The sequence below is a fragment of the Sorex fumeus genome, unplaced genomic scaffold, assembly GCF_029834395.1.
Source record: "Sorex fumeus unplaced genomic scaffold, SorFum_2.1 ptg000098l, whole genome shotgun sequence".
In the NCBI taxonomy this organism is placed as follows: domain Eukaryota; kingdom Metazoa; phylum Chordata; class Mammalia; order Eulipotyphla; family Soricidae; genus Sorex; species Sorex fumeus.
The window spans coordinates 44,121,787-44,149,242 of NW_026606155.1; the positions used below are offsets into that span (position 1 = coordinate 44,121,787).

At 39.0% G+C, this 27,456-nt stretch overlaps 2 protein-coding genes and 1 pseudogene across 2 annotated transcripts in view; 2 read left to right on the forward strand and 1 right to left on the reverse strand.

Annotated features, from left to right (window-relative positions):
* The window catches only part of FRMD6 (FERM domain containing 6), an 82,107-nt gene that overhangs the window by 38,210 nt on the left and 16,441 nt on the right, over positions 1-27,456 (reverse strand). Inside the window, exon 2 of the mRNA XM_056133664.1 lies at positions 2,553-2,793. Coding sequence (XP_055989639.1) covers positions 2,553-2,651 — 99 coding nt within the window. The 5' untranslated portion in view covers positions 2,652-2,793. The remainder of the gene's footprint in view (positions 1-2,552; positions 2,794-27,456) is intronic.
* Positions 1,052-1,170, forward strand: LOC130042093 (uncharacterized; annotated as a pseudogene).
* LOC130041622 (basic proline-rich protein-like) overlaps positions 3,778-27,456 on the forward strand; it is a 40,527-nt gene continuing 16,848 nt past the window's right edge. Inside the window, exon 1 of the mRNA XM_056133901.1 lies at positions 3,778-3,867. Coding sequence (XP_055989876.1) covers positions 3,778-3,867 — 90 coding nt within the window. The remainder of the gene's footprint in view (positions 3,868-27,456) is intronic.

Consider the following 27,456-nt stretch of genomic DNA (forward strand, 5'->3'; position numbering starts at 1 on the left):
ATGTTCTTCTACCTTAAACAAACTGTATGAACATCTCCAAAGAGTGCAGTCCAATAATCTGAGTATTCAACAATCTCCCTAAATAATTCTAATGTATGGTCAAGTTTTTAAAATCACTGACTTGGGGCCAAGCAGTAGTACAGCCGGTTGGGCTTATGCCTTGCATGCAGCCAACCCAGCTTCAATCCCTGGCATCCCATATGGTCCCCCTAAGCACCACCAGGATTAATTCCTGAGTAGTACAGAGCCAGGAGTAAACCCTGAGCATTGCTGGCTGTGACCAAAAAGAAAAAAAAAAAATTACTGATCTACAAGGATGAATCGACTCTCCTCCAGTGTGCTCTCACCAAAATTATTTTCTTCAGCTGAAATTCCATTGCAAGCTAATTTCTCTGAAAATCATACTTGGTGCTTAATAGTCTTCATGAAGTTAGACTGGTTTTTCCGTTTACCCACCTGATCTCACTAAGGTTTTATATCTCTTTTAGGTCTGTACATAAATACAAACACATCTATGAAAATTTCACTGATAAAATTTCTTTAACCTCTTAACTATCTATTCTGGACTCTTGGATCATTTCCAGATGTCACTTACCGTAAATGATGATGCAATGAAACAAGTGTCCTTCTGAATGAAAGTTTTTTATATTTGGGGGGAGATGCCCAGAAGTATTTAAAAAAAAAAGAAACACTAGTCTTAATTTTTGTTTGTTGCTTGGGGGCCACACCCAGTGGTACTCAGGACTTAATCCTGAGTTCTGGGATCACTCCTGGTGGGGTTCAGGGACCATATGGGTTACCAGGCATCAAACCCAGGTTGGTGGCATGCAAAGCAAGAGCCCTATGTGCTATACTATTGCTCAGCCCCCTAGTCTTAACCTTTCGAGACATTTCCCTACCATTTTCCAAAGAAGCTCTGATTTTAGTGTTTTTGATACAATCATAAATGAGATAATAATTTCTATTTCCTTCTCTTCAATATTACTGCTAGCATATAAGGATGCAATAGATTTTTTCCGTTTATTGATTTTTTTTTTAGTATATGTGCTGCCGAAGCGGCCATACCACCCTGAACACGCCCAATCTCGTCTGATCTCGGAAGCTAAGCAGGGTCGGGCCTGGTTAGTACTTGGATGGGAGACCGCCTGAGAATACCGGGTGCTGTAGGCCTTTTCTTGGGGCTGGAGCGATAGCACAGCGGTAGGGTGTTTGCCTTGCACGCAGCCAACATGGCCGACCCGAGTTTGATTCCTCCGCCCCTCTCGGAGAGCCCGGTAAGCTACCGAGAGTATCTCGCCCGCCGGCAGAGCCTGGCAAGCTCCCCGTGACATATTCGATATGCCAAACACAATAACAACAAAGTGTCCAATGGAGACTTTACTGGGCCCGCTCGAGCAAATCGATGAACAACTGGAGGGCCTTTACCTTTACCTTATTGATTTTTTTTAGCTCCTACTTTACCGTGCAAATTTATTTGTTTCTAGGATTTTTTTTTTTTTGGCTTTTTGGGTCACACCCAACAATGCACAGGGGTTACTCCTGGCTCTGCAATCAGGAATTACTCCTAGTGGTGCTTCGGGGATCACATAGGATGCTGGGAATCGAACGTGGGTTGGCCGCGTGCAAGGCAAATGCCCTACCTGCTGTGCTATCACTCCAGCCCCACTAGGATATTTTTTCTAATGAAGTCTCTAAGATTTTCTACGTACAATATCATGTCATCTGTTAATAGTGATCCTTTACCAATCAAACTTTCTTTGATGTCTCTTTATTGTTTAACTGCTACAACGAAGACTTCCAATGATATGCTGAAGAGCACCTCCTCGTCCTGTGTCTGACAGCAGAGGGTAGGTCTTCATTTCTTTCCACTAAGTATGCTGTTGCTATGGTTCCATTATATATGAACGACCTCTAAAATATTGTGATATGTTCCTTCAGTCCAATTTTGTTATGAAGATAATCATATGGTTTGTCTTTCCTTTTACTCATGTGGTATATCACACTGATTTATCTGTGCATCCTGAATGAGCCATCTTTGCAGCCCTGGGATGAATCCCATTTGGTCATGATGTATGAGTTCAGTTCATGAATGAGTTCAGAGTCAGTTCACTCTGACTCATGAACCCAAGCAAAACGGCTTTGTCCTGAAGCACACAGCCTATTTTTAAAATTGGCTGAACAATCAAGACCTCTATGAAAGAGCTAGTAATTATTAGCATTTAATGTAGATAGGTGACAACTGAGAAGCATTTGAAAGCAAATTCATATTTTGTACCAACAAAATTTGTATTTCAGTAACGAGTTCTAAAGTAGCATTGTACTTCTCTATAGTACAATTATCAAACTACTTTAATTTTTTCCCAGGTGAAAGAATGCTGAAGGCAGCTAGCTGCAATGAAGACATAATTCAAAGTTTATACCTGTGATGACAACTTTAACACCTCAATTCTGCTATATTATCAATTGTCTCCTTCTGAAATAATTTTGCCCTAATCACACTTTAAAGTGGCCACAGCTGGGAACTGAGCAGCTGCACATTTTTAAATACTCACATTTATGATGATGTTCAGAGATTCATCGTTGGGAAGGAAAATACACACACTCCGGCGGTCTTGCATGACTCTGTTGTTATGGAAGTTCAATTTGTTCATCGTGTTGTGGGCTCTCCAGTGGTCAGGGCTGGGCTCCGAGTCCTCGGCAGGGCCTCTGGTTCCGAGCACTCAAGGGCCAAACTCTGCTCCTCATCACAAGCCCAAAAGAAGCACCCAATGTGCAACTACGCAGGTTTCATAGCTGTAAAAGAAAAATCAAGAGAAGTCCGAATTAAGATAGGGGACCTACTTCTGACGAGTTTCCACAGAAGAACCAGTTCATTTTGAAAATAAAATGACAAATCAGCAATAACCACACGCTCAAAATTATCTCTTACTTTCAAATGTAAAGCATTGGTTTTCTCTTGTATTACATTCCTTCTTCAACTGTGGTGGCTTGGCTTTTACAGCCCCAACGGAGCTCTGCCCATAGGCACTGTGATCTCTAGACAGCACAAGTGTCCAGAGGATTCCCTTTAATGAATCTCTCAGACACGCGCCATGGTTGGTAAGACCCTCTAACAATGTTTTCCTTTTTGAAAAAAAAAACAAAGCTGCTATCCTTTTCCTAATTTTCTAATGGATCAGTGCAAACCCATTTATTTTTTTTGTTATTTCACTAACCAGTCAATACATAGAAATAAATACACTTATTATTTCTACATATTTCCAAGTATGACTGGTTAGTGCTTCATATATTATTGTGAGGGTCAGGGATATGGCTCTGTAGTAGAGCACGTTCCAAATTGCATGTGTGGGACCCTAGACTTGGTCCCTGGCACCACACACATACACATCTATGTACGAGTGCTAGTGTAGTACTATTCAACGAGCTAAGACTAGTTGCTTCTCAAACCATTAGTAATTATTTCATTACGTAGATTTTTTAATTAAAAAAATAAAAACTATTATGAGGCTCACATAAATCAAAGCACCAGAGATACAATCTTACTCTATTGGTTAAATGTCTGATTGTTATTGGCAGATGAGAGAGTATATATACTTAGATGGTAAAGAGTATATAAAACTAGCATTTCTTTAGAAAGTATGAATAAAACACCTTTAACAAAAATCCAATAAGTGAAACAAGTGGTACTGTTATATCCCCAACACACCCCCAGTCACCCCCTACTCTGCCCTCCAGCTGCTGAGCTACTTCCTGGTCCCAATAAATGACAGTTGCAATATGACAGATTCTTCAAAGATTACCACAGCCCCTATGGGAATACTTTGCTTTTCTTACAGCAAGAACAAGGCAGATGTTGAGCAGCTGCAGGTATGTGGTGGCCCATTCTACCCCTGACACTACCATTGGTGGCCAGTAGGGCCACCACAAGTATGTGTTCTGCAGGACACCAAAACCAGTGGGTGGACCCCCGGTGAGCATCACAACCATCTATGCCAGTGCAACAACTGGGTATGGCCCTCAGAGGTCACTGCACGACAATGCCACACTTGTCTCATGCCACTTCTGGCGCAGCCAGTACGTCCCATTGTGGGGTCTGGAGGGCAGTGCCCCCAGCTATCTCCAGGACTGGAGAGCTAGCCAGCCCAAGTGCTTTATAGCCACAATTGCACCCTGAGCCCAGTCCACTATCTACAAATGCAGACCCAATCCAAAAGTTGCAAAGTACTGACAGAAAGATCTTAGTCTTTCTGTAGCAGAGGGCTGGGTGTCGATGGTAAATACAGAATCCTGAGGGGGTCGCTGTACAGCTGCTCAAACAGAAGCTTCGGGGCCAGCAGGCAAAAAATTTTGTTCAAAATCCCTTAAGGTGTTTCTGAAAGGCAATTGTGTTTGAAACCACATTTTACTTAGTAGAACGCAGGTAGTGAACAGAGAGTTAGGTGCAATACCCTCCTTGTATACATGAGAAAACCATCTCAATTGTATAAAATTAGGGATAAGCAACAAATTTATTATTATCGCTATAATGAGGATGGAAGGGAAGAGTTCCCACGACTTCAAAGGTACAAATACTTAAAACAGGTCAAATATGTCTACTCAGAATATTTTCTTGGAAAAATACACAAAAATAAGTAATCTAGGGATTTAGGGAAAACACATGCATAGACTCTTTGTTTTTAGATTCACTCTTTAAAAATTGTAACAAGTTACAAGCTCTGAACTCCTATAGCAACTACTAAAATTTTTCTAAAACTTATTTAGCAATGAAGTACTTCCCCTTCCTCCCCTTCTCCCCTGCCCAAACTGTGAAGGCCCCTAAGTATAACACTTGAGAAACAGAGCTCAAAATTTGTCATTCATTTTATTTCACTGCAAATTTTCCCCTATCAATTGATATTTTCTGAAACTCCAGTTATATCTCTGCTATGAAGCTATTATCTCTGATTAAGTGCATTTTTATAAATTCAAACCCTAAAATGATATTTATCCCAGTATAACTCCTCTTATTTAAATCTACACTTCAAAACTGAGTGACTCCTACAATTCTAAACTACTAATTAAGGACAAACATTTCTTTTGGCCTACTTTCTAGGATTAGAAAAATAAACCAGAAAAAGGGATTGCTTGAGGTTTGGGATGTATCCAGAGCTCCACTAAAATAATCTTAAAATTTCACTTGAGTAAAAATTTTATTTATTTTATAGTTCAAATAATGCAGTTTCAAAAAAAAAAAGTCTGGAAGAGAATTACTGAAAGAAATCTAATAAAACCAGAGACTGAAAGAAGCAGGACTGCTTCATTGCTGCCTTTTCTGCTTTGAGATGGCAAACTGCAAAAGCCCTAAAGGGAGATAGGATTAAGTTTTTACTTTACCCAGGACTGCATTAAAGCTGATTAAAAGATCCACTGAAACAGCAAAATAACCCTATCTCTACTATGCTTCAGTATAAAATTTAATCTTAAATTGGACAGTCCTAGGGGAAGGAATTAGACTAAATTTATACCAATTGGAATGGCAGAAATTAGCCTCTGAGTCACTGGCTACTTATTCTGTCCTAAGCAAAGTCTTAACTCTGTCCCAGGAGGTGACATTACTCCAGAGACAACTTTTTCTGGCCAATGATCTTTGGATAGATTATCTATGAAGAACAAACCATGTCGGAACATTTTATTTTAATGGTGACCAATCTTCATCCTGTCATCTTTATTAATACCCAATTTATAAATATTAAGCTATCGGTCCCCCAAACCTTGAATTTTAAACCTACATAATTATTAATTCTTTATTTCCTCATAAGTATACTGGTTACCAAGTGACTACTTTTGCCAATTAATTCAAAGCACTATCTCTAAATTAACCATTAGCTCAGTAGCTTACTTATAATTGTCATTTTTCCTTCTTTTGGGGTGCAGGAGAGAGGTACAGCTGGCCAGTGCTCTGGAAACCATATATGGTTCTGGAGATTGAATGTGTGTTGGCCAAACATAAAGCCTTACCCACGATACTTTCTCTCTGGGCCTGAACTGCCATTTTTCTTCTCTCTCTCTCTCCTCAGCTCAAACAGATCTAAGCAGGGTCACTAGCACTATTATACAGAATATACTTATAAAGACATATTTTGGACCTCCAATGGCAAGCTCATAGTCGATGCTTACTAAATTTTGGCTGGTTGGTTTACACACACATACAGCAAATGTGGCAAACACAAGGAAGACTGTATAAAAGGGCTTCTTAACCTCAACTCCATTGACATTTTGAGTCAAATATGCTATGGTGGATGAGCAACTGTATATGGTAGGATGCTCGCATCTCCCTGTTCTTTACCCACTTCCAGTCAGGAATATCACTGCTCACCCCAATCTCAATTATGACAATTCCAAATACCTCCAGACATTGTCAGAAGTTGACAAGGGGAAATGATCCCTTGTCAAAACCTAATATTCTGCAGTTTCCTCCTAGAGTCATAGAGGCTACTTTTTATGGTCCAGTGACTTTTTTTTTGTAATATCATAAACTAAATTTTAAAAAAGCATTTTTAAAGCAATGGTCATCATTTGAGTTCTAAATCTACAAATCTGGCTTTACCTCAAAGACAAAATTTTCAACCTCTTGGATGTCCAATAGGCACTCATTAGGAAACTTCTTCAAGGAAGACATCCAGATGGCCAATATGTATATGAAAAATGCAAATCAAGACAACAATGAGCTCTCAGCCAACACCCTTGAGTCAGACACACTGTGAACCAGTGTTCTCAGGTATGTGGGGGAAAAGGGCTTCTTAACCTCAACTCCATTGACATTCCTCATTTACTGCTGGTGGGAATGTTGACTGGTTTAATCTCTTTGGAAAGCAATATGAATACTTCTCAAAAACCTAAGAATTGACTGAGCATCTAGCAAGTTCACTTCTTGGCATCTACCATAAGGGTCCAAAAGCTCTCTTCAAAAAAGACATTTTTTACTCCCATGTCTATTGCAGCACTATTCACAATAGCCCAAATCTGGAAACAACCCAGTGTCCAAGAACAGATGATTGAATAAAGAAACCACTGTGTGTATACTTACACATACACACACCCACCCACCCACACACACACATACACACACACACACATACACACACAAACCACTTGGCTATAAGAGAAGATGAAATCATGTAATTTGTCATTATGTGGATGGATCTGGCGAGTATCATACCGAGTGAAGTCAGCCAGGAGAGTGACAGAAACAGAAAGATCTTTCTCCATATGTGGCATAAGAACTATGGTGAGGGAGTAACAAACAACCAAAGGCAAAACATGTCCCCCTGCACCCCTCCCACCCCCAGAACTGGTCTACAGCTTTGAGCATACCATGGAGGCGGCGGTGGCAGGGGCATTAACAATGGTGGAGGGTAGCAGTGGAGACAGGTAGAGGATTTGGTGCTGGGAAGTGGTATGTGTGAAACCCTAACATTAACAATATTGTAACAACAACATCCCTAAAATAAAAATTTTTTAAAGGAGTAGCTTTTTGCTTTTTTTTTTTAATTTTTATTAGTGAGACACCATGAAGTACAGTTGTAGACTTACAAATTTTGTGCTTGGGTTTCAATTATACAAGGATAGCATTTAACACTAAAATTTTCTTTTTTACTTTAAAAAGTAAATGTTTGGGCCAAAGAGATAGAACAGGGATTAAGGCTGATCTTGGCTTGATCTCCAAGACCTTATATAGTCCCCAAGCACTACCAGGAGAGATCCCTGAGCACAGAGACAGGGGTAAGCCCTGTGTATTGCGAGATTTTGTTCAATCACACTCCAAAATACATTTAAACTCACGTTTGAAATTCTCTGTCCTCATCCCACACTCACCCATGTTTAGCTATGGAGCTCACCACGGATGGCACACTGTTCACCGAGAGCTGTGCAACAAATGACAGACAGTTGTGGTGCTCAAAGGTCGAGGCTGCAGTGCTCACAGGTGTGCTCGCTTCTTGGGAGCGGGAAGCTTTTACATCTTCTCAGCTATGGTGCTCACAGGGGCTGCAAGCCTTTGTGTGGTACTCACACATACCTGGCCTCTGGGTGATGCCTGACCGTGGACAGCAGAAATGCCAGGCTCAAAAGTAGAGCTGCAGGCATCATTCTCAGCACAGGTATGACACCCTGATTTTGAATTTATGGCCATACACTTGCAAATCACGAGACCCAAGCCACTGTGTGATTCCTCCAGGGCAGGAAGTTAGGAATTTTAAAGCACAGTTTTGTTAAAGCTTTTACATGAGTATACTTGCATTATGACTAGGTATTTCCTCCTGGAAGTCTCATGGTTTGACTCTTGCACCAGCAACTACATATAAACTGACCTGAAAACAAATGACACCTCATTTCAATGGAGCTGCATGCTCTGTAGTACACTGAAGACTTCTGCTTTCTGAGTAAGGATCATCTGCTTATAAAAGGATACTATGTTGGAAACACAGGATTATTTTACTCACTTTGTGTGAAGTTAAGTCAAACAAATACTTTCTATTTTTTGACTTGTTTTTCAGTTACTGATTCACCTTAAAAAAGAAAGAAGCTGACATTTAGATTTCTGTCAAGACAAGCATCGTCCTGAGCCAAACCCTCTGGAAAGAACATCATCAGACTTTTGCTGTCTCTTCCCACCTCCCAACCACTGATATAAAAGGAAAAACTGAGGTAAAGCTTAAAATCTCTTTCCATACAGCTGAACATCATGTATTTAGACAGTATAGCCAGAATACTAACTATAAAATAAACTTAAACTCTCCTAATTGGTCTAATCTGAATTCTGATCGAGATTCTACAATACTAGCTGTAAAACCTTGGGCAAGGAACTTAATCTATGAGCCAAATTATTCAACTGTAAAACCTGTAATACTGGCCACCTAAGATTATTGGGAAGATTAAACAAGGCAGTGACAATATATATGAAATACAATGGTACTTAGAGGATGTTCATTAAACAGTAGTTACCACGAGTGAGCTGGACATGAAAAGATGCAGCTATTACTGACCAGATGGAACATGCATCATCTCCCTGAGATGAAGAATTTGGAGTCAGATACAAGAACTAGGCAAAATTTTGGGAGGCCTATTTTGGGATTAGGAAGTTAAGTATATTGATGGTTGTAGATGAGAGGACCACATAAAATTTTGGGGGGACTCCTTTAAAATTATGTGTATTGAAAAAGAAAGGATGTTATAAGAACACAGATCCAAACATGTGCTGGCTGGCCAAAGGATGGAATGTAGAGAGCATCAGTATAAATCTGCCTGGGACCACCTTTCCATAACAAGTGCCCCTCTTTCGTTGCAAATGTTTACAGAGAAACTAAAAATTACATATGCTCTTGATTCTGGAAGGGTAAAGATGCAGGGCAGGGATATGAGTCAGGGCTGGTGAAACACGGTACTCCCATTATGCGAACCCAAAGCCATAGGGGAACATAGAACCCAAACAACCCAGATTCCTCCATAAAAAAAATCATTATACAAATAGAAACGGTTGCCTTCTTGGGATCTCTATTTTTATGTTTTAATTTTTTATTGAGTCATCAGGAATCACAAAATACTCATGACTCAGTTTCAAGCATATAGTGTTCCAACACTTTATATGCCCACTTTCCTCCACCGATGTCCCCAGTTTCCCTCTCCTCCCCCCCCCCCCCCCCCCAGCCTGTCTCTGTGGCAGGGAACTTAGTATTTTTTCTTTTCTTTTAGACTCTGTGGTTTACAATGCTGTTACTGTTAGGGTATCATACATGTCACTTTACCACCGTTTAGTACCTTCTCCTCTTTCAGAGTGACCCCTTCTCTCCACCAATGTCTTAGTGTTCCCTGCTTTTCTTTTAACCAAAGAGACAGCAGTATGTTTTAATCTTTAGTACTTTATATAATAATCTTAAAGTCAGATTTCAATATACCCTTATAACAACCGGTTACCTTCTTTGTTCTATCCCACTTCTTTGTTCTCACCCACTCCACAGGGCTTGCTTCCTACAGGAGACAAGTTATGCTCCTTGTTTCTACTGCCCTTGAGCATTTCTCCTGTTTCCTTATTGTTTGCTTTGCGCGCAGCCAGCCCACCTGAGCCAGGTTCGATTCCTCCTCCCCTCTCGGAGAGCCCGGCAAGCTACCCAGAGTATCTCGCCTGCAAGGCAAAGCCGGCAAGCTACCCGTGACGTATTCAATATGCCAAACACAGTAACAAGTCTCAAAATGGAGACGTTACTGAGCCCGCTCGAGCGAACTGAGGAACAAAGGGAGGACAGTGACAGTGTTTATATCCCACACGTGCGAGAGATCAATCTGTCTGTCCCTCTTCCTCTGACTAATTCACTCAGCATGATATTCTCTAGATCACATAGCAGCAAACTGCATTTCAACTTTTTTTTTTTAATAGCGGGCCAAGTAGTATTCTCTTGTGTATATGCACCACAGTTTCTTTATCTAGTCAGCTCTTACTGTGCACTTGGGTTGTTGTCAGATTTGAACCATTATGAATGGTGCCACAATGAACATAGAAGTGCAGATATCTTTTCTACTTGTGTTTTTTCTGCTCTGTGTTCAGGAATTGCTCCTGTTGGTGTTCAAGGGATGTATAGGGTGCTGGCGATCAAATCTGGGTTGGACACGTGCAAGGTAAGCACCCTAACCACTGTACTACCTCTCCTTAGTAAATGCTACCCTAGTATTTACTTTCTACACAGAACAGTAAAAAAGCATAATTCTATTCATCATAAACTACAATGGTCTCCATCTTGGAGTTCACAAAAGAACTAATAGCAATTTTGATTAAAATTGGCATATTTACTCATGTTAATATCTCAAGGGAAATTAAAAGATTTCTTAAATCATCTTAATATCACTTTTCTAAGAGCTAATTTTTGCAGCACATTTAGTTTTATCTTCCAGATTGGATGAAAAAAAAAGAACATCATTTTTTTGATAGGCAATCTGCCAAATATAATATACAAGGAAGGTAAGGGCCTTAATTTCAGGGGAAAGAAAAATAACAACTGATCCCCAGTGGTTGAAAATATTGGGATGACTTTAATTGTTACAAAAACATTAAAAATAATCTTGAAAGAAAAAGATGATCGTTCCTCCTAACCAGTCTATCATTCCTCGTAGTCCTCAATATGTCCTATTTCTCATCCAGATTTCTAAATGTTCTAAGTTGCTTGTTTAATTCTGCCACCTCCACAACGCCACTAGGATGACCTCATTAAATATCGAGGCTTGCTCCTCACAGTCCATCCTGGCACTAGCACAACTAGTAACTCCTGCTCCAAGGCCCAGTTGTTTTCCCTACTGGTCCCAGTTATCCTCCAGATGACTACTCTCCACCCAGGTTTATGGTTCCCTAAACTATTAGTCTCAAACTTCCATGCTTCTGACCCTGCCATCTACTAGGCCTACATCTACTTCCCTTGCAACCTGTCTGAAATGACACCCAACACTCCAACAGAACAAACTTCAAGTACCTGCACTCTCCCTGGAAAATGCAAGTCACCTGTCTCTGAAGCTTACCTTCAAGTGGGTTGCACCTGAGGGTATTTCTTCTTTCCTGTGCTCTTATCACCCCTGTACTTGCTGGACAGTTTGTTTCCCTGCCAAGGATAGGAATCTTTTTAAGGATAGGAATCTTTTTAAGGATAGATAGCATCACTAGGCGTCCTTGTGTCTCTAATGCCTGAGGTTCTGCTGGGTCTATAATTAGCACCCAGTCAGAGGTAATGGATAAATTGCTTAGAAAATCACCCGAAATGTGAATAAACTTCCCAGCATTAAAAATTAAAAAATTACTTTCGGAGGAAAGAGCTGCTCAGTGGTAAAACACATGGTTCAGATATATTAAGATCTGAATTAGATCCTTGGCACCCAAGAAATAATACGTAAAACAATATTCTTTACTATATGCGCCCTGCTTCCATCTCTGCACATACACACAATGGGAGTCCGTATTAATCACAGCTTCTTGAATTTTTTTCTGAATGCCTGAATGTTTATTACAGGGGAAGAGATACATATACTTTTCCTTGTCTTTAAATTTGGTGGACAAATATAATGGGAGAATACTATTCTCCAAGTTTGTAAACAAAATACAATTTCTAGAAAAGTTCTAGTGTTTATCATGCTAAGCCAGCTTGTGTGAAACCAGAAAACATATTTAAAAAAAAAAAAGATACACTAGTCAGAATGTACTAGGTTGCAAGAACCACAAATACCTAACTAAAACTTGGACTGGATATTTAGCCAGCAGCTGATGACCTGGGACAAGTCCCTTCATGTCTCAACTTCTCTATCTGCAAAATGTAAATAATAACCCAATCTACTTTGCAGGATATCGTAAAGCATATGGCAAGCCATATGTAAGTGTTAACTCTTAGCAGTTAAAACTCGTTTTCCTCTGAGCCAAAGGATATGAAAGAAAATTTATAAAATCCAAAGCAAACTCCTACTCTACAACTAGACTCAGTGGGCTGTGGTAGGGTATGATGCTGCTTGGGAGGTCATGCAGGATCTATTTCTTCCTGGTACTCTGGAATCACTCCACTTTAGTGCTGGCTTCTCTCACAGTGGGCATTCAACCAAAGTATGAAGGTAAACAAGATTACTGGACTAACTCTGATTGGATGTCAATGTTAAGAGATCACCCCCACCCCCCACTCCACCCACCATCAGCATCACTGGGCAGGGGCTTGAACACTAGGATTAGTTGAAGCCACCAAGGATCTACCTCCACGTTAAGAATTGGTATCGATCTCCTCTGAAATACACATGGACAGCAAACAAAAATCTGGTACCTCTGGGATGTTGGGAGATGGGGGAAGGTACTTGATTGACAACCAACAAGAACAAAGGTAATGGAAAAATCCATGAATTTCAAACTAGAGAAACTGTATTTTTTTTCATGGCCATCTGTATTCAAAAGTCATATCAAGTTTAGCAACCAGGCACAAAAATTCCTTTTAACCAAGATGAATTTCTAGCAAGACATCGCCAACAAAAAAGTGCTGGTCTTAGGAAAAATTCTCCCATTTAGATGCATCTGCTTCTCGTTTTCACAGTGAAATCTTTGATTCCTTCATTCACTCAATTCCTTCTGACACATGAACAGCAGTTTTCTAGATAATGGCTTTGCTGCAAAATTCTTATTTTCTAGTAGTCATGTATGGAACTCTTAACATTAACTACGAAACTTTTTCTTTATTCTTTCTCTTTTTCTACCTCATGGTGGAAGGGACTGAGTTCAGGGCTTCACACGTGCCAGGCATGTGCTATACCACTGCCATGCCCCAACTTTTATTTCTCCCTCTAAAATACTTTGTATCAAAAGAGAACTTAATACATTTAACAAAAGCTAACTTGTTCTTTTGGAACTTGTTAGCTTTCTTGTAACATTGTGAAAAAGATTTTCTACATATTAAACAGTTCTTAACAAACTAGAAGCATGGCTATAGACAATAGAAATGCCCATATTAAAACAATTCAGCAGCAAATACTAATGTCACACAGTTACCCATTAACAAGTATGAATCTCAAAAACAATAATAAATCAGTCTTCAATGAAAAGAAACTAAAATCACTAGCTCTCCATGCTGGGGGATATGGTTAAAGTGGAACACGTGCCTAGCATGTGTGAGACCCTGGGTTTGATCCCTGGTGTAGCCTACTTCTACCATCCTGCCCCACGACTGGGTGCAGTTCTGGTGATCCCTAAGTAGTCAGGACTAAACATTATAGTCCAAGGATCAAACAGGAACTGTCTGGTCCATACTGTCTCGTGGACCATCACTGGGAATGCCCCAGGCACCCCTGCCACCAGTACCACCAGGCCTCTATTTAAAGGGGGGGGGGGGGGGATGGACAACTCAACAATGGTTAAGTTAGGGGTGTACACAGATGTTGTAGAGCTATAAAGAAAGAGGAATGATTTAACTTCAAAATCATAATACTTATGTGTATGCAGTGGGCAGGGAGAGGATGTCTTCAGAAAGAAGGGGCTAGAGATAGTACAGCGGGCAGGGCATGTGTTGTATACAAGGCACCTATAGGATCCCCCAAGTTCTGTTGAGAGTGGTCCTTGAGTAGAGTTAGGATTAAACCTGAAGTACAGCTGGGTGTGAGAATAAAGAAAGAAAAAGAGAAAAAGGAAAGGAAAGGAAAGGAAAGGAAAGGAAAGGAAAGGAAAGGAAAGGAAAGGAAAGGAAAGGAAAGGAAAGGAAGGGAAGGGGAAGGGGAAGGGGAAGGGGAAGGGAAAGGGAAAGGGAAAGGGAAAGGGAAAAGGAAAAGGAAAAGGAAGGGGAAAGTAAAGAGGGAGGGAGGGAAAGGAAAGGAGGACAAAAAAAAGAAGGAACAAAGCAAGAATAACAAGGAGGGAACAGTTTAAAATGTGTTAGGTAGTAGATACAATGGTATTCTTTCATTACTATTGATATTTAAAATGTGTACACATTTTAAATTTAAAATTTAAATTTAGATTTGTATTTCACAATTTAGAAAAAGTGAAATTAGAGGCATAGATGTTGACGATGTGAGGATAACCAAGGACAAGAGAATAAAAGACACAATAAGAGATATATAAAATCCCATTACATTTAGTATAAATTAATCCACTGAAAACACTATGCAAAGATACTAAGCACTAAAAATTGAACCACTTAACCATTAATCTACTAAAATAATCCCCATAAAATTATTTTACCTGTTATACAGTTATGTCCATGGGCCACAAAAATTAAATACACAAAGCCACACAGTCTTAAGAGTTTCTGGTGCTGCGAATAATTTTACATAGGAATATATTTTTTAAAAACTTAAATTCTGGGTGTTTATATAACATTAAATGGAAAAAATAATGTAATAAAGCACAATCAAATGAAAGTTTTCACTGTGATATATCTTAGAGATTATCCAGATCAACCCCTTAATTTCACAAGTTTAGGAAACTGATCCTTCCCAAGACTGACTGACCCACAGGACACCAGGCATTTTCAGGAGCTTGGCATGTATTTCCTGCAAGGCATTTCTTCTCTAAATTCTATTTAAAAACTCCTCAGGGTAGGAAACAATTTCATTTAATCCAGTCTCTTTCCAGAATGTTCATGCTTCATCTATTTAAGCAGAAAGCTGAGAATTATGCTGAAATGATTTACTGAAAAACAAAAATACCCAAATGCTAATAAAACCTGTCTTTTGTTTTGATGGTTATAAAATTACATACAGAAAAATTTTGAGACCAGAAAGTCAGCAAAATGTTAGGAATTCCATTTTTACCCTCCTCCACATAAATTACGGGGCAGAGATTATTTCCTTCAGCGGGCACACCCAAAGGAGGAGTCGGAGCAGCGGGACACACCCTGACATGCTCCAAACACACATGGGCAGAGGAGACTCAGAGGGCAAGCATTCTGAAGAGTGAATGAAGATCAAAAGCACAACCCACAGGCCTCCCACAATAAATGATGCTCCTGGACTTTCTAACAAGGCACTGTACTGCTACAAAAATCCTTACTTAACACTCTTTCGGGTACTCTGATGTGAGCAGACAAGTTAAAGCAAAGCTGACACACAAACATGTACCTGAAATAGTAATAAAAAATCCAAGAAAAACAATGATCATTTTTATTACTTAAAAAAAAAAAAGTTGGACCTCTGATTTGGTTTTAAAAGCCCTTGCGAGAAATAACAAAAATGTTGGTTTCATGCACAACTTCTTTATCATAATGTCACAAAGCATTTGCCATTGTTAATATCATGGATAGATCTGGCTCCATACATTCAACATGTTAAAAGATACTGATTCCTAATGGAGTTTTTATTACATGGAGACCAACAGTTCAGACCAGAATATTCCCACTCACTTACCCCTGCCCTTTCTCTATTGCTGTGGAACATCCTTCAATCCTTTGCCTACAGACTCTAAGCAGCATGAGGTGATCTCTGCAAGATGAATCCAAGAAGACACTGTTGGTCGCTGGGAAAAGCTCTGGGTGTGTGGCTCAACATGGCTCTGGTTCTGCCCAATAGGATCTTCAATCAGAAGCTGGCTCATTTCTTCCAGTTATTCATGTTTAATTTCCTAAGCTTACTTATGAAAGATAACTACCAAGAATTTGCCATTTCTACAAGGCGGGAAATCTCATTCCAAAGTGGTACTTTGTATACATGTACATGTCTGGTAGCAACCTAGCACTCATACCCCAACAGTGGGCCTTATTTCTGATACTCTTAAGAGGGGGTTTTGAAATCAGATATACACTAAGAGCCGTCTGAATACTCTAAAGGGCATAAAATTAAAGTCACATAGCATTGAACTCCTGCACTCCCTAGTATATGAAGTCAATAAAATTCAATGAGTTACTGAATGATCCAGTCAAGGGGCTTTCATTTGGCCCACCTATTCATGGGATTTCTGTTCTGTGATATGCATAGCCCCACCTCCCCGCACACTGTCCAAAGAGAGTATTTCTTCTTAGAGTAATCATCCTTTAATTCTTTACAAGAAACTCAAAATCTGCTTTCCAGGGGGTGTGAGGGGAGGACATCAGAATTACACCTTATCCAATGCTAACAATGCTAATTCTCCACAAAAAAAAAAAGTAACCATAGCTTAACTTTGAAGGTTAAAATTAAGAACAAAGACAAAAAGATAACCAAAAAGCAGAAACCAGAAACCACTTATTCCAAATTGCTTGTTTGTTTGTGGGTTTTTTTTGGGGGGAGGTGGGGGGCGTGGGGCCTGATGAGGCATGTGCTTTACTAGTAAGCCAGACCCCTAGCCTTGGCAGGGCTTTTTCATATTCTAGCCAGCTGGGTAGGCAACTAGTTCTGAGGCTGACCCAGACTTCTATCCAGAGAAACCAGCTGAGCAGCCTATGCTAGGATTGGCCACCACTCAGGCAGAACCACTGCCAAACAGCAGTGGTAACCACAGGTAACCTACCCTCTTCATCTTGCCCCCGAAAGTTCTGTTGCCCTTTTGCCAACTGCCCTGAAATGCATGGTAAAAATCATTCAAGTGTTCAAATGTTCTCATTATGAGGGATGGGTACGCGATCACTGTATGACTGAAACGTAAGCACGGAAGCTTATAAGTCTGTAACTGTATCTCATGGTGATTCATTTAAAAATTAAATAAATAAATAAATAAATAAGTTATCATTAAGTGAGGAATTCCTAGTTTCCTTCATGGCCTTCATATTTGGAGGGTGAATTCAGAGGAATATGATATTGGAAGCTTGAAAGCTAGTACAATGGTAGGGCCCTTGCCTCGCACGCAGTGACCCAGATTCTCCCGAAGATCGCCTGCGCCAGCTAGGAGTAATCTCTGAGTGCAGAGGCAAGAGTAAGTCCTGAGCACTGCCAGGTATGTTCCAAAACCAAAAACAAAACAAGAAAACAACAAAACTACAACCCTAAAAGCACAATGTTGATCCTAGTCAGGGAATTTCTGGAGAAAGCTGAATGAGAATTCTTTTTCAGATGTGAATTCTGGAAAATTGACAACTGTCTACTTTAAAAAAAAACAAAAACCTGTAACAAAGCTCAATACAGAACTGTGCCTAAATTAGCCTGTACATAATTTGAAATTATTTGCTCTATGGGTATAAGAAGTCTGGAAGTTTTTTTTTTTTTAAATCTACATCTATTAATTATACTCAATGGCAAAAGACTGAATGGAACGTTGGTCCAAATACTGTGAAAGGGCCAGGAAACCTGCTCTCACAATCAGACTCAATGTTGGAAAATTTACTATCTGATTTCCACCTGACTATAAAAGGGTATTCATAGTAATGAAGACCATAAAATATTGGCCTAGAGACATATAGGTCAGTGGAACACAGAAATACTGCCTTATATAAAAATCAATTAGATTTTTGACAAAGGTACTAAGATAATTAAGTGAAAGGATGAACATTCAACAAAATAGTCCTGTACAATTAGATGTTCATATTGGGGAGGATCTTAAGTCTATACAAAAACTTGAAATGAATCAAATATCCAAAAGCAAGAGTAAAAAATAGTAATCTTATTTTAAAAATATGTTTTGAATATCTTTGTGATTGTATTGCACAAAAAAAAAAACAGTAAATGGGAAACTTTAAAAGTAAAAAATGCTACTCTTTGAAAGTTACTTACAAATAAGGCTTCAACAGAAAGACAAGCTCAAAAATGTGAAAAGGGGGCCACAGAGATAAGTAAAAGGGCTAAAGTATCTCTGTTGCACATGGCCAATCCCAGTTTGATCTGGCACCATATACAGTCTCCCAAGCCTTACCATGAGTGATCCCTGACTACAGAGCTAGGAATAAGCCCTGAGCACTGATGGAATGGCCCCCAAACGAAACAAAAAGTGAAGAAAAAGCTAAATAAATAATTCTCCAACAAAGATACAGAGATTGCCAACATGCACGTAGGGGAAAAATAAAATGTGTTTCATCACTAATTATTTGGGAAACATAAGTCAAAATCACAAAATGAAACAAATCTTAAATCTGTTAAAATGGCTTATGTCAAAAATCCAGAAAAAAGTGCTGTCAGGGATGTGGAGAAATAGGAAACTTCATTCACTGTTGGTGGGAATGCAATCAGTTCATTGACGATAGTATACCAAAAAATTAAATACAAAATCATCATATGACACAACAATTCCACTCTTACGTATTCATCCAAAAAATACAAAACCACTGATTCAAAGAGTTTATATGCATACTTCTATTTACTGCAGGGCTATTTGTAATAGCCAAATTTGGGAACAACTGAAAACAATAGCACATGAGAGGATAAACATGTGGTGTATAAACACATGCACGCACGCGCGCGCACACACACACACACACACACAGTAATCCTGCTTGGTTATTAGGGAAAAAATGAAATTGTGTTTTTGGAAGATATGGATGGATATTGGAGGAAGTTATAATTATAGTTCAATTAGGATGGAATTGGAGGGAATTATTCTGAGTCAGGAGAAAGACAGAGACCAGATCATTCACTCGTATGTGATATGCAAAGAAACCAAGTAAGGGAATACACAATGTCCAGTGGAAAAAAAAACCTTCGACTCTGACCTCAGAATTGAGGTTACTAAAAGGTGAGAGTCAGGGCTAAGCAGGCTGAAAGGACTCAACGGACTGGAATGGAGGGATATTAGTATTCTGGTGGTAGGCATGGTATGCTAAGACTGTATTCCAAAATACATAACCATTTGCATACTTGTAAAGTGATGCTAAGTAAAGCATAATGCAAAATAAATTTTAAAAATTTTTAAAAATTTAAAAAAAGCACTTTACTTTGCAGAAAAGAAAAAACAAGGTTCTTAAAATTCTTTGGAAAATTACAAGCAATTCTCAGACTGAGAAAAATGTTTTTAAAACATTTGTTTAACTAAAGACTTAAATTCAGAGGACATAAGCAGCTCATGACTAACAGAAGATACTGCTCCTTTTAAATATGCTTAGATTTGAGATCCACCATCAAACTCAAGGCAAAGGCATAAAAGAGTAAATAGTCACTTCACCAAAGGTTTATAAATAGCAAGCACATGAAATAATGCTCCATATTATTAGTCATTTAAAAGGTAATATAGATACCAGAGTGAGATAACACTACACAATCACTAGAATGGTAGAATAACAAAGACTGGTTAATATAAAGAATAGAGAATTTGACCAAGTAGAACTTTCACACACCACTGGTGGAAATATTATGTAATACTGCCAATATAGAAGACAATTTGCTAGTGGCATCTTTTTATAAAGTTAATAAACTTAAATTTTATAAGTTATAGGGGTTGGAGCAATAGCACAGTGGGTAGGGCGTTTGCCTTGCACGCAGACAACTTGGGTTCAATTTCCAGCATCCCATATGGTCCCCTGAGCATCACCAGGAATGATTCCTGAGTGCAGAGCCAGGAGTGACCCCTCAGTATTGCCAGGTGTGACCCAAAAAGAAGAAAAAAATTTATAAGTTACTAATTTTTATACATTACACCTCTTACAAAGTTAAACAATGATTCGCAATACACAGTTCAAATAGTTCGTTGTATTTTCCCAAGAAAAATGAAAAGATATTCTACCAAAGACTTACACATGCATGTGCACAGTAACTTCATTCTTAAGAGCTTCAAACTGGAAATAGCCATTAATAATATGAGAATTATGAAAACTCAATGCTTCCTCTCAATAAAAAAATACCACTGATATATGCAAGAAAATGGATGAACCTGAAAAAACATTATTCTAAGTGAAATGAGCCAAATATAAAAGCAAGGTGGAAAAGACTGCATGCTACATGATTGCCTAAATGAAATATTTTCTAGCACTGTAGCACTGTCCTCCCATTGTTCATCAATTTATTTGCTCGAGTGGACCCAGTAACATCTCCATCGTGAGACTTGTTTTTACTGTGTTGGGCTGGAGTGATAGCACAGCGGGTAGGGCGTTCGCCTTACAAGCGGCCAACATGGCCGACCCGAGATCGATTCCTCCGCCCCTCTCGGAGAGCCCGGCAAGCTACCGAGAGTATTCGATATGCCAGACACAGTAACAACACAGTCTCCAATGGAGACGTTACTGGGCCCGCTCGAGCAAATCGACGATCAACGGGAGGGGCATATCCAATACATCACGGGTAGCTTGCCAGGCTTTGCCGTGTGGGCGAGATACTCTTGGTAGCTTGCTGGGCTCTCCAAGAGGGGCAGAGGAATTGAACTCGGGTGTGGGCCGCTTGCAAGGCAAATGCCCTACCTGCTGTGCTATCGCTCCTATAAAAGGCAAAACTCAATAGCTTAGTGGTTATGAAGGGTAGAAGGAAGAGACGGAAAGGAGTTAGGGAAAGGAGGAAGAAGATGACTTATGAGAGGCTGCAGAAAATTTTTAGGCATGACAAAAATGTCAATTGTGGCCCTGGTTATCGGATGATCTACACTTGTCAAAGTCATCAAATTACCTACTAAAAATGTTAGCTTCATTTTTACTACATGCAATTTATATAGCAAAAAAATTTTTTTTAAATCTTAATTTTAAATTTTAGTTTAAATTTAATCTGTATGTTATTTAAGTAATAGTACATAACTTCAAACCCACTCCTATATGACACTATAAACAAAAGTGACACACTGCAAAATTAACTAAAATGGTCAGCTCCACACAGTCACTTTCCCAGACACAGGAAACTTTAGGATTAAAATCCAGAAAGCCAGAGCTGGAGCAAGTATGCAGCCAACCCAAGTTAGATCCCTAAGCACAGAGAGGCAGGAGTAAACCCTGAACATTGCTAGGTGTGGTCCCAAAACGAAAATAAAGATTGTGCCCAAAATTGCAGTGCAGTTTTAAATACGTGTATTTCATCTCTCACACTGTGTATATGTCTCCTCATCAATCAGAAACGAACTTGAATCTAATTGCCAGAGAATAAGTTCAGAGTGTCTTGTTTATTACTGAATTCGCAGAAAAATGTTTGGTATATAAATGGTTGTTGAATAAAAGAATGAACTTCAGCTGTTCTCATGCTAAATTTGGTTTCATTTAAAAGTCCACACGTAAAAAAACCTTCCTACAGAAAAGCCTGTGGTAGACTTGCTTCCATAAACCACCAGAACTGTCTCCTTCTAATTTCTAGGCTTCTTTATTCCACCTTCATACAGAGTTCTAAAGAGAATACTGCATTTAATGTCTTATTTTTAAATATGCAATTTACAATCATTTCAAGATATCTTTACTGTAATTTCCTTTTAAAACCAACGTGTAGGACAACTTAAGGGACCTTTTCAAAAGGTAATAATTGATAGTGCGAAACTACACATATCTAGGTTTTTTTTTTTTTAGATAAAATCCAAAGATGTGCACCCAGTGGTGCTCAAGGATTATTCCTGATGGGGCATGGAGGACCATACATGTTGCTGGGTTTCGAACCCACATCAGCTACATACAAGGCAAGCACTATATTATTGTTCTGGCCACTTTATACTATAGCATTTTGAAGAACTGAGAGGGGTCAGAGCAATAGTACAGCAGGTAGGGTGCTTGCCTTGCATACAACTGACCTGGGTTCCATCCCTGGAATCCAAAATGGTCCCCCAAGCACCACCAGGAGTGATTTCTAAGTGCAGAGCCAGGAACATCCTGAGCACCCCTGGGTGTGCCCCCCCCCCCATCAAAAAAAAATCAAAGAACAAAGAGAACACTGGATATTACTACTTTTAAATTAATCTTTTAATTAAATATACACATTTTAAAAAAAAATACACACAAGAACCTAAACAATGGCACTTAGATTTCTTTGAGTAAAATGTTTAATTCTGTAGTTAACGTTCTATTGGTAATTTTCAAAATTTAAAATTTGGGTCAAGGGAGATACCTGAAAGAGACAGAGAAACTCAAGTTATATTGTCCCCCCATAGCACTCCTAAGCATCACTAGTTGTGGCCCCAAAACAAATCAATGTATAGCTTTTCAAAATTACGGCAAAGTGTTTATTTCTCAGAGCAACACTGCAATAAGCATAATTTCTTATTACTTTGTGGAAATACTTCGAGCTTATTCCTGTAGCATACATGGAAGGTACATAAGGGGGGTTGTATGTTTTGGGGGTTCTGGGAACTGAACCTCGGGACTTACACACAGAAGCCATGCTCTGAGCCCCATCCCTCTTCATAAACAGTTCCAAGACACTTTCAGGTGCCAAATGCCAAAGTTTGAATTCATAAAGATCTTACCTTAATACTCTTAAGGAGGGAAGCACACACACAAATTTGAGTAAAATGAGAAAGGAACGGAATCTCCATATATAATTTTAATGTCTTTATTTGGAACTTTTGCATCCCAATTTAGAGTAGACTATGGGCAGAGAGTTTACTTTTCTTTTCTGTAATAAATAGGGACTACATGGCTGGGTGAATTAGGAAAAGAAAATTGAGGAAGACTGGAGTCAGCTCCTACATCTTCATCCCAGGAGGTCAACAAAAAACAAAGGATGGGAAGAACAACAAAAGAGAAAGGAAGTTAAACAGGTAGGTGCTGGCACTGCTCAATACAACCTGCAGGAGTGATCTTCCAGCATAGGTGGGAGCAGACCCCCAAGCACAACTGGCCCCCAAACAAACAAGCAAGCAACATGTCTTTCTTATGTCCATTAGCTTCTCATTCCTAGGTTACTAAGCCAGGCACACCAACTCAACTGGGCAAATACTCCTCATGTTACCACTGCTTCTCAAGGATACCTTGGTCACTGTATTAAGAACAGACACTGCTGTTACCCAAGTAGAATAAAGCTGCAGCAGAGTTAACGAGGTGTTTCCAGGGCTTGGACCATTGTCAACCCCAAAGAAATGCAGAGAAAAATGTGCACAGTATATACACTATGCTCACAGAAAACTCATGGCATGAAGAAACAAGAAATACTATTCTTATGCAGACTGGGAAGAAACCCCCAACTAAGCCTTTTCAAGAGCTCTTGCTTCTCTGCACTGAAAAAAATCACAAATAATTAATTTTGCTAAAGTCTACTGGAAATTGTTTTTAAAACTCAAAATGGTATTTTGAAAATTTAAGCAACAAAATGTATATATTTTAATGGTAACAGGATGAACTGATACCACCGTTAGTATAGAAGAGTCATATTATACTTATATTTCCAACCTGGAAGGCAGGCAAGTGAATTTTCATGAACATGTTATCTTTTCTGTTTGTGTGAACCAAATAAAAGACTCCCTGACTTGCTGGAGGTTTCCATCTGCGACACTTCGCTCATCTTATAAAATGTAGCACCTTGTCTGCAAATAGCAAATTATCTACCTGGGAAGATGCAACTTGCCTCCACAACTCAGACAATAGCAACACCAGAAAAAAGGTCACTGAGAGGAAGCATCATTCCAACATGCCTGATCATCGCACAAGTACCAGAAGATGGAATTCAGCTCACAACTAACTAACTTATCCAAGTCCCCACACAAAATGCATGCTCTTTCCCATCCCCTTGGCAACTGAGAGTGCAGTTAAGTAAATCATCGATGCAAAACAGTTGCAGTAATTTAGACCTTGTATCTACAGTAAACTGCTTATTGTTTACACATTTCAGATAAACTGCTTATTGTTTACACATTTCAGAAAACCTTAACAGTCAGAGACACAATTCTAAAAGATTTAAAAGATTTTCTTTCATATTATAAATTGAAGGGACTTTTTGGGCTTTCTTGCTAAGTTTTACTATACAACTTACATTCATGAAAATTTTATCTTCACACTTTCCTTGATACTAGTAATTGTAAATAAATTATGAAACATAGATTCAACAAACTTTTGTGCAGAGTTCAACAGAACATGGTGGGGGGTTGTGGAAACTGTATGAAGGGTGAGCGCACAAGCAATGCATGTGGAGGCCAGGGCTTAATCGCCAGCACCAATGGCTCCTTGAACACCACTAGGAGAAACAGCCTCCACATATTACCAGGTATGGAGGAAGGGATAGAAGGAGGGAAGGACGGAGGGAGGGAAACATGGACTCAATCAATGAGGCACAGCATACTGGATATTTAAAAGATTTGAAATTTACTTTTAAAAAGATTACTTTTGAAAGATTTGGGATTCAAACTTTACATGCCACTTGACATGTCTTAAAACATTTTTTCCTGATGTGATTTCCTTTATGCCCCTGAAAAATCTTATTTGGAAATCTTGAATTTATTTGAAGTAAAACTTTTCTAAATATGTTAATTTCCCTCAAATCTCCTTCTATAATTATAAATAACCATGTTCCTTAACAGAGACTTCCGAAACTGCGCCACCGCAGCTGATCTTTATTTCAGTGTGACACAAAACTATGCAAAAAATTAACTATACCACTATATTTAGATGGAATCAGTTAACTATAGAATTCTATTTTCTTCAGGAAAAATAATACTTAAAACATTTCTGACTGTTGTGAAAAAAAAATAGGTGCAACCACACAAAATTCCACTCTATTTTTTTGGCTCCCATATGTTACTAACTTAGCCGTTGAGGATTTTTATGACACTACATTACTTCACCCCAATAGCACACTGTTGAAATTACTAATATTCTCCAGACGTGGGTTTAAGAAATATAAAATAAAGGTATAATTTATTAGTTGCTCCTGAGGAAATATTTACTTTTTATATTCTGATTTTTTTAAGGAAGGAGGATCATATTTGGTAGTGATCAGGGCTTATCCCTGGCTCTGTATTCAGGGATCAGTTCTGGCTGTGCCCAGGGGACCATATGTAATGCCTGGAAACTCATATGTGGTAGTGGGGATCACACCAAGGTTGACTGCCAGCAAGGCAAGCATCTTTACCCTCACATATCTCTGCATCCCTCTATATCCTAATTTTGGAAGTCACCAGAAAATTCCTTATTGAAAATATCTTTGAAATAACTAGAGAGTCATAAGTAAAAGTTGTTTCACAAGTTAGTTATCTCTGAAAATTCTAACCCTGTTTCTATTTTGTCTTTGTTTACTTAATTAAACAGAGTTCTACTTGAAGATTTTGTCTATAGAACTGAGTTTATGGGATGGTGGTTTGAGGGGGACACTGGAGGATAAAACAGGACTCTGATGATGGGTATGATGCTCGAACGATGTATCTGTCATAAGTTTAAGTAACAACATCATAAATCCCAGAACCTTAATGAAAATGGTTAAAGAGTTCAACTTGGGTACTAAACAGAAAATAATAACTCTAGAAAGACAAATTACAATCCTGTGTCATGAATGCAATGGCTACAGATTTATTCTTTCCATAAGGTAAGGTAAGGTAAAGGCCCTCCCGTTGATCGTCGATTTGCTCGAGCGGGCCCAGTAACGTCTCCATTGGAGACTTTGTTGTTACTGTGTCTGGCATATCAAATACTCTCGGTAGCTTGCCGGGCTCTCCGAGAGGGGCGGAGGAATCGAACTCGGGTCGGCCATGTTGGCCGCTTGTAAGGCGAACGCCCTACCCGCTGTGCTATCGCTCCATTAAAAGAAAAAAATGGGGAGGGGGAAACTAGACCCATCAGTGCTCAGGGCTTACTCCTGGCTCCGTGCTCAGGGACCACTTCTGGTGGGGACCACATGTGGTGCTGGCTTACTCTAGTTTTAATGATTACAACAGGATTAACGTTTATGGTTTTGATGTATAAAGTTACTGCCCTCCCCCATGTGCTCAATATGTTCCAACCAGTGTCCTGATGTACTTCAATTCGCCTCTTCCCTCATACTTCCTACCCCACCACAATACACACAGAGTTTGGTAATCTCAGTTTTGTAATCCAAGGGCTTTGCTACTGTTGGATACATTCTATTCCCTTCTTGTGTTTCTCTGTATACTACAGATAAATGAGATCACACAGCACTTGTCCTTTTCTCTGTGACTTATTTCACTTCACATGATGAGTTCCAGTTCCAACTAAGTTGTAACAAACTACAGAAATTACACCTTTTCTTAAAGAAGTTACATATAATTTTATTGTCTATATGTGCGTATCGGAGATATATAGAAAGATATAGATATAGAAATAGATAATCAGTTTCTTTATCTATTTTCCTGTTGGCATTAAGCATTCAGATTGTTTCCATATCCTGGCTATTGGACCCAGGTATGTATAATCGTTTCAAATCAATAATGGTAAATTCTTTAGAAGAGAACTATACTTTGTAGAAGAAATAACTTATTTGTTCCTACATACAAATGTATACGTTTAGAATATTTTATAAACTGCCAAAGAATTACGATCAAGTTAAGGAGTTCAGAATTCAGTTGTGCTTTACTCCCAGCCCCAAACAAGAGAACTCTTCTGTAAGACTAGACCCAGAGCAGTCCTACTTCTTAGTAAAACTGATTGAAAGCCTTTTCCAATTAAAATGTAAAAACTTTAGCGGGCACGTGTTGTAATGTCTGTCAAGTTCTGTGTCTCCATAGTCAAAAGAAGGAAAAAGTAAGACATCTAATGTAGTATCAACCATTAGAAAAAAATATACCTAAAATAAAATATATAATGCCCCATGATTTGGAAATTTCGTGCAACTACATAACAAAATCAGAAAACTGGCAATAAAGGAAGTATTTAGTTAACTACACTGAAACAGATATATAAATGCTACTATAAAGCTATGGAAATAAAGACATAGTAAATTAAAGCTTCGTTTGAAGTAGATCATATATAGATGCTTGATAATAAATTTTGCTATTTTCTAATTCTTCTACAGCATCATTGTAATCACAGACTACCAGCTACCAGAAGCTGAATCTAAGCAATAGTTTAGTAGATCTAAAATAAAATTGCTGAACTCTGGTAAATGTTAAGATATGACCATGGGCCAGAGAGACAGCTCACTTGGCTGAGAGCCTGCTTTGCAGTGTTTATGTGTGAGGCTGGGGTCCTGTCCCCAACACCGCATAGTCTCCTTAGCACTACTGACAGTGATTCCTGAGCCCAG